Here is an 8,743-nt window from a genome sequence, read left to right as displayed (position 1 = left end):
GGTTTAGAAGTAGTAGTTTAAGTTTAAGTTGTGGTGTAGGTTCAGGTAATTTGACTTTAGCATGTCTGGGTTGCGTCTGTAACTCCTGCATATGTTTGAGAGTCAAACTATATTTAGTATGCATTGTTGTGGTCTTTATATGTCACATATGTACAAAAATTCCTCTTGAGACCAGGTTGGTTTGTCGGTCTGAAGAAACCTGCAAGGTGTTGTTGATGAATATTTTGCAATAAAGCTTAATTTTACTCATTTATAGACATAGGCAAGGTTCTTTAAAAAGAATAAGATTAGAAAAAGATAGATAAACATAATAATTAACAAAATAATTTTGTGACCAAAGGGAAAATGAAATTAAATGAAATGTAATTTACACCATATACACTATATAGTTACACTATACAAAAAGGTTTAAATGCTAATCTTTTAACATAACATTGCTTGAATACTAAGTGGGACCATTGGGTTTTCAATGGCAGTTTGAAAAGCTGAGTTTCATGGATAGAAACATGGATATACCCACATTGAAGAGTTCCCCTGGTGTCCTGTACTAGAGCTACACACTTACTGATATCTTCTAACTCTAATAATTGCATAGACATGACCATAAAACATCTTCTCTCAGTGTCCAGCTCTTCCCTGACCAATAAAACCTAAATCTATGGAAGACTCCAGATAGAAATACAGCTTTAACACAGTTATATGGCACACTGATCTCTTTTCACACACACACATGTGCGCGCACACACACACACACACACACACACACACACACACACACACACACACTAAATGCTGCTTTAACAGGTCTTAAAATGAACTTCCCAAATTCTGTCCACACACACAATATGCTTTAATAGGTCTTCTGCCTCTCATGTATTCCATCCCCCAAGTCTATCTGCAAGGTGACTCCAATAAATTAAGTTTTGCAACCCCTTTTAATATAAAAACTCAAAGCATGCCAGTTGGTCCCACAAACCTCATCCCTGATGATTCGACATACATTTACAACCACCAAAAATGCACACAGCCTGCCGGTGAAGCAGTGTGTGGTCTCCCTTCTACCTCTGACCAAGCCTTAATACAATCTTTAATACATATGGGTCTTTGATGTTAAATTAAACAGTATTGAGAGATGGAGGTAACATAACTAAACACACACACGCACACCTGCAGCAATGTCTTTAAAAATCATTTGTAAAATCTAAGTAATAAAAATGCAATAATAAAAAATAATAAAAAAAATATTAAATAGCACACCCCAATAAGTATTACTACGTACACTGCCTAAAATGTGAAGAATCAGCTGCAGATGATTAGAATATGGTCAGAGAGGATTTTGGAGGAGCCAGTCTTAAGGCCTGTTCAGACAGAATTAGTTTTACATGTACTATAATTTTAATACAGGACGTCTGTAAAATTTATGACCGATTCGCACAGGATTACTAATCTCAATCTCAAGTTTGAGTTTGACAAAAGGTGTGCAAGAAGGGAAGAAAAAAATAAGAATATTGAGTCTTGCCCTGATGTTATTATTTTTATTATTTTAATGTTCATATGTTTAAATACTTTTTAAGAGACAAAAACAAAATCAATGCTCATACAAGACAGAACCTAAATAAATGTCTTCATTTTGTTTCAAATAGGCCTTCACTCCTGCAAAAATTGATCTTTATAGAACTGTTGTTGTTGTTATTCTGTAGAACCAAGTTCTGTAAATAACCATCCATCAAATGCTATCCCACTGATATGAAAAACCTTACCCAGGCAAAGAGACATTTAGGCATCCAACTGGTTCTTTAAATTGTCATAGTTCTTACCATAGTCTAAATATTATTTGATTCCCTACGTCTGCAGGACGGTGTTTCCGTGATAAAAGCTACAAAGGTTACATTATTGTAAATCAGTAATACTGTAACAGTTATGGATTACGTTTTGAATAGGCAAGCTGTACTAACACTAATGCATACAATCTTTAGATAATATGCAGATCAGATCCATATCCAGCAAGAATGTGTTTGTATGCTGCATGCTATCATCCCTGTAAGTGCACATTCGCAAATGTGTCAGAAATATTAAACCCTTTAAAAGTGTCTGTATGTGACTCCACAACTACGGTCTTCACTTACTATCATAATGACTAACTGATAGCAAATATGGATTATTTATAGCTGTTAAAGAATCAAACTCAGATAATCAAGTATTTAAGCACCAAAAACCCCTAAAGAGTCTACTGTCAGCATATTACTTCTACCGATTTGCCTTCTACCATTGATTTTATTTTTTGATTTTTTCAGCCAGACAGAAAGCCAGACAAACTGACTGACTGATTGATTAGATAGTGTATAAAGCTTCCCTCTCTGTCTGTGGTTTAAACTGTGTGGCCAGGAACACCTGCAGTAAACCGCTTTCAGCTCAATCTGGCAAATCCCACTCAAGACCGAGGCTAAGGCCAGGATTCTGCAGAACAAGCAAACCGTCCAATACAGGCTATGAATTCTGAGTTGTCTCTGTCAGTAAATGGCTGTTCAGACGTTTTGTGGAGTCCTGTCGCTCGCAGCCGCCAGACCGCTCACAAACATTATGCAATTATGCCCAGTATTAGCAACTGCCTTGTCATAAGAGTGAAAAGAGTCAAAGGAAAGAACAGAAATTAAATGAAACAGGACATAAAAAACTGATCCTATAATTTAATCTTATTTCAGAACTTCAGACTTTTTCCAAGTGTGCACTTTAACTGAAAAAGTGAAGGAACAGAAAGAGCAGAAAGCAAGATAAAAGAGTTGACTCCCGTTTAAAAGCAGCCCTTGCTCCTTCAGCTCTCTGTATGCCTGTGATAAGTTGTCCATTCTAAGCACCAAAGTTTGGAGCTATGAATAATTTATGTTTTCTTTTTCATTCTTTTCTTTTTTTGTTTTTTATTTTCCCTCGTGTATAAATGAAAACGTGGACTATAATCACATTCCCATTTGTGATCACAATGTATTAATACACAGAGGAAATAAATAAATAAATAAATGAACTAATTTGGAGGTCATAATCAGTTTCCAACATACATCCAGTTCATGGCTGTATTTGAAGTCAGAATATTGATGCCTTAAAGGAAACGCATTTAGCTTGAATCAAAGTTCTGTTACTTTGCATTTGATGTGTATGAAAGCTCAAAAATAAGTAAGCTCAGCAGTCATTTCAACACTTCTGAATAGCCTTAATGCCTTTAAATGTGTATAAACCATTACTGCCAGAAATCACCCATAGTATTATTGAGAAAAAGCAGACAGACAGACAGACAAATAGATAGATAGGTAGATAGATAGATAGCAAAAATGCTTGTCTGTGTGTGTTTCTGTGTATATAAATGTGTGTTCATGAGAGAGAGAGAGAGAGAGAGAAAGTTTTTCTCTGGAATTTTTCCAGACACTGAGACTTAGGCAAATGCAATTTACAAACAAACCTGCCATAATTGCAAACACTTAGAAGTTGGTTTGTGGGAGTGTGATTTTAATCTGCGAGGTTTTGTCTGGTACAGTGCCAGACTGCTTATTACAATAGGATGGGAACGACTGATTAAGTCTGTGTGTGTGTGTGTATGAGTGTGTGTGTAGGTGTTTGTGTGTGTGTTTGTATGTGTGTTTGTGTAAACAGGGCAATCACCGTAGCTTGTGTCAACAGAGCCAGCAGAACATTCAATTTGACATCAGTGCCAAGAACATGACCTTCACAAACTCAGTGTGATCTTTTAAAAGGCAGGATAAAGAACAGATAAAAAAAATATGAGTCCACTTACCCACTTGGGATGAGTCACCTGAACAGAGAGAGAGAGAGAAAGAGAGAGAGAGAGAGAGGTTAGAGTTAACATAGAAATGTCTATATGCTGTCACGATCTAGTCAATGTGTTGCAGTATATAACAAGGTGTTATATTCATGAACACACCAATAGAAATGCAGCCTAGCTTAAACCTTCCTCAAACTTAACCCCTTAAACCATTCAAAATCCTGTACGTTAGTCTGCAATTCATTACTACTATAATTTACATCATCTTCATAGGCCCTAAAATAGAACCCTGGAGCACTCACAAAATCCAGTAAACTAAACAGCTATACAAAAGCTTATGTTCTAGGATTAATAACCAACATAGGGTTAAGCACACATTTCTCTCTTTCTTCAAGGCCCTATATATATATATATATAATTTTTTTTTTTTTAATGGTTCTTTGAGTCATGCCATATAAGAACCATATTTAATTCCATAATAAACCATTTTGTAAAAGAAATGTGAGTGTCATACATATTTTAATTGGTGAAGCATCTTTACATCCACTAGTTTTCTAACCTTTAAAAGGTTCTTGGCACATACATCTCTTTACAAAAAGTGGTTTACTCAAGGAACCCTTTGTAGCACCTGTAGCAACAGGATATTCAGTGTATGGTGACACACCTTTTGAACACCAAAGAGAGTGAACCACAAAAGCAATTTAGTACAGATCATTTTACCCTGCTGAGATGCAACCACGGGTCAAACGCTTTGATTGTTTCCATTTTTCAGAACTACAGTCTCATTCCAGCTGATAACTCCTGTACTGTGACCTTTCATTCATCCAGTGTTTATGAGAAATGTTCACAAAGCATTGCACACACAATGGCACACAATGGTCATGACCTTTAGGAAGAAGAAAGACTGCAAGTCTTCAAGGTAAAGCAAGATATGATCCATCCATATGTCTAACCATCCCAGCCTGCCAGCAAGGTCAGATTTTGAATTTCAGTTGAATATGAAAATTGAGCATGCATGAACTGTGAGCTCAGACTTTCCCGAGAACATGACAACGCCCTACTGGTGAACAAAACCCTGCTGCTAAACATCTTCTTTTTGAACAGGACAAATATTACATAACCCTTGGAATGTCAAGGCAGAGGACTTTGAGAAGTTTTTGGACAACTTCTTTGTGAAGGATATGATGGTGGATTCTTGCAAATCTGGAGATTTAGTGAACAGGCATTGAAAGCTGTGCTCTTGGTTTTCTGAGCTGGTTTCTGGTGTTTGGCTCTTGCTTTGTGTTTTCAGCTTTTGATCATCTTGTGTATGCCTGCCTGAACCCCAAGACACACAAGAAAGGACACCGACAATCTAACCACAATGCTGGTCAAGGTGAATTTGCTACATTCTATCAACAGCAAACTGGCATTACTGGGACCATGCATAGGAGATTTAAAGAATTGTGAAAAATAATGTGTGTATATTTATATTTATATAATTCTATAATACTATTTTTATATGGCAATTAGAATGAAAGTCATGTTGACCCAAAAACCCAACGTTGTACAGATGAGAGATAAAAGTCACATATCAACACTGGGCTGACATCAAGCTCCATCGTTACACCGAGGTTAATGAATTTTGGATACTTAGCACCATGACATACACTACATGGACAAAAGTATTGTGTCAGATCACCATTCATTTGTTTTAAAGGGGCTTGTCCTGCTTTTGGAGTAACTGTGTCTTCTACCCAGGGAAGGCTTTTTGATGGATTCTGGAGCATTGCTGTGAGGACCTTATTGCATTTGGTGACAAGAGCATCAGAGAGGTCAGAATGTTGGATAATGACTCCCTCGCCTTATCCCCAACTCTCCAACTCAACCTAAAAGTACTGGATAGAGCACCATAATTTCCGAGAACACAGTTCAACTGCTGAGGAAGCAAAAATACAAAACTACAAAATACAATACACCTGCAGCTAGATCTGGATTCATTAAAATTCTGAATTCGTGAAAAAGTGAGAGATCTTAATACATTTTCCACACTTTTGTATGATGACTGGACAATTAGAGCTTATTTTCAGTCATTTAAAATATTGGATACTTCAAACATAAAGCATGGCATGTACAAACATATTTTACAATAGATTTTCTAGTATTTCATCAAATGTGCTTTTCCTAAATTCAACTTATAAAATCAACAAATGTCCATAACATGCCCAAATGTATGCATATGACTGCATATACTCCTGTTTATCCTGGCTCGCTTCACTCTTTGTGAAGTCTTGGCAACTCTGCCATGCATTGAAAGCCATTTTCTTTGTTTCTTAGTTCCCTTGGTTTTCTGTGCTGTTTTCTGGTGTTTGGCTCTTGCTTTGTGTTTTCTGGTTTTGATCATCTTGTGTATGCCTGCCTGCCTGTGTTTTGACCCCCTGCCTGCGGCGATGACTGAGTTCTGGATTGCCCCCAATGAAGCTTCTCTGCACATGTATCCTGCTTTAACTCCCCTTGCGTTATAGTTTTATATAAAAGAATAAATTATGGGGAAGAGTAAAGTAATGAATTCTGCTTAAAAAGTCTAGTAGATCAAAACAGAAACACCTAAAATCAACAAATGAAAACTGCAACTACATTGTTGTTTTATTTAATCCATTGAATAAGCAAATATTACTTTATTAATTGGATAAACTATATTCGGCACCATAGTTGCCTCTCACTTCATCCCTGTTGCAACACTATTGTCATTTAAAGTGTTTATTTATTATTATTTTTTTTTTTACATTGCCCTCTACACTTCCTACAGTCTACTATAATAGGACATGTACATACTCATGAAAAGCTGATTTAACCTAAAATGCCGCCAGTGATACAAGTCTTAACTAGTAAAAACAAAAATCCAGGATCGCTGTAATGTTATTTTTAGACATTAACTTTGAGTTTAATTTTACAAGTAATAATATCAGATGTATAGACCTGAATAATACTTAATATCATTTAATAATAATATCATTTATCACTTAATATCCTTAATATCATTTTGTCTAGCCTTTATGTATTTTGACTTGATTTACATGATTTCTCTCTATAAACATATACATATGATACATTTGATTATTATAAGCTCTGATTACAAATATCTACGCTAATGTTTACTTAGTAATATATAATTCCAGAAAATATGATTTCAGATAACTACAATTCAGGTTCTGACTAGTAACAATACAATAAATATCCACACATCTACAAGACTACAGTTTGTACTACTGTGGACATATGTAACTGCATTGGGCAATTGAAAATATAATGATGAAGAACACAGATTTAGATTCCATGCAGATGAATGATAACTGGTCAAAATTACACTACAAAAATCAACCTGGCTATATGAATAGTCAAATAGATTTATAACTTATAAATTTAACTTATAAATATATAACTATTTATATTATTACTGATCAAAAAAAGCATAGTTAATATCTGAAACTAAATTGTCTACTAGTAAAAACTGCATGACAGAGACCGTGAATTAGAATTTTTACAATAAAAAAAATTACAGTGTTGCTGGTGGCATTTTAGGCTAAAACATTTTGTCATACATATTATAAGAATATTACAAATAATTAAAGAGTGATTTTGGTTCTATGTGATGTTTAATTTTTCATTTTTCTCATTGTCAATGACATCCACTAGTCAGCTACACACTGTATCTCAAAAATTATTGCCTCTCTCTCTCTTTCTCTGAGACGAGATCTGAAAAAGAGATGAAGGAAAAAAGGTGGGGAAAGCCATCAACAGAATGCGAGTTCGCAGCACAGCATGACGGCAACGTTGGCGGCTGCTCTCCTTCAAACGATGCACAGGGAACCTCCATCTCCGAAGGGAGGAGGCGAGACAGGGAAAGAATGTCAGCATAAAAGTGTGGAAAAAAAGACTTTGAGCTGAAAGCTTCAAAAACAGCATTCTTGGAATAGCAGTTTTGTGTGTCAGTTTTTGAGTCTGGGACGTGTCTGGGAAATTAGTATGCATTTCAAACTGACAGTGAAATTATTAATAAAAACAAAAGAAATATAAAGCGCATGTTTTCAGACAGAGCATGTGAAATGTGGTTAATTCACAAAAACGGGCAACATTTCTTCAGCAGTGAGAATTTGACTGTGCGGGCCTGAAGCTGGAGTCACTGGCATTTGATGAGGGTTGCATTTTAGTTTGGTAGAAAAACTGTTCAAAGCATTAAAGGATAACTGTAGGATTTAGAAACAAACAAACAAAAACAAACAAAAAAAAAACCAAACATTTCTCATGTTAAAGAATGGATCAAGTGTTTTCTGGAATGATAGTTGGTGCTCCATCCAATACTTTTAGGATGAGTTAGGGAGTTGGGCATGAGGTATGGTGGTGGTCATCCAACATTCTGACCTTACTAATGCTCTTGTCACTGAATGCAATTACAATCTCACAGCAATAATCTAGAATCTAGTAGAAAGCCTTCTTCCCTGGACAGTAGAGTCAGTTACTCTAACTCTTTTTAATACATTTCTTGATTTCTTGAATAATAAATAAGCAGGCGTCCCAATACTTTTCTCCATATAGTGTATAACAAATGTCACATTATATAACCAGTCTACTAACATTTCTTTATAACTAATTGGCAGCATAGCTTACCTAAATAAAGTAACTACATGATCTTTACAAACACAAAGATTAAATCAGACTGGATCAGACTGGCATCACCATTAAGGTACTTGGTTCAGTGGATTGGGACCCAAAAACAGAACTGGGACATCCCTATAAATAAACGATTGTTCAAAAAAGTGCTCACACAATCTGATATTGGTATATCAGATTATACTTGCATGCAAATAATATCATATTTCAGCATATACACAAATTTCATATACTCTAGGACAGAAATTCATAGCAGACGTTCAGTGCTGGTTTCCAGGAATCTGCCTAGATAGTCTGGTGAAAGAGGAGCTATTTTGAAAA

At 35.6% G+C, this 8,743-nt stretch overlaps 1 protein-coding gene across 15 annotated transcripts in view; it reads right to left on the bottom strand.

Moving 5' to 3' along the window:
• The window catches only part of LOC140546486 (neurexin-2-like), an 819,352-nt gene that overhangs the window by 527,847 nt on the left and 282,762 nt on the right, over positions 1 to 8,743 (bottom strand). For all 15 annotated transcript variants that reach the window (XM_072669790.1, XM_072669800.1, XM_072669797.1 and 12 more), the window contains one exon: positions 3,785 to 3,802. In XM_072669790.1, the coding sequence (XP_072525891.1) occupies positions 3,785 to 3,802 (18 nt within the window). The remainder of the gene's footprint in view (positions 1 to 3,784; positions 3,803 to 8,743) is intronic.

The sequence above is a fragment of the Salminus brasiliensis genome, chromosome 24, assembly GCF_030463535.1.
Source record: "Salminus brasiliensis chromosome 24, fSalBra1.hap2, whole genome shotgun sequence".
Lineage (NCBI taxonomy): Eukaryota > Metazoa > Chordata > Actinopteri > Characiformes > Bryconidae > Salminus > Salminus brasiliensis.
The sequence above is the reverse complement of the archived record's forward strand: the minus strand, read 5'-3'. Positions and strand labels throughout refer to the sequence as shown.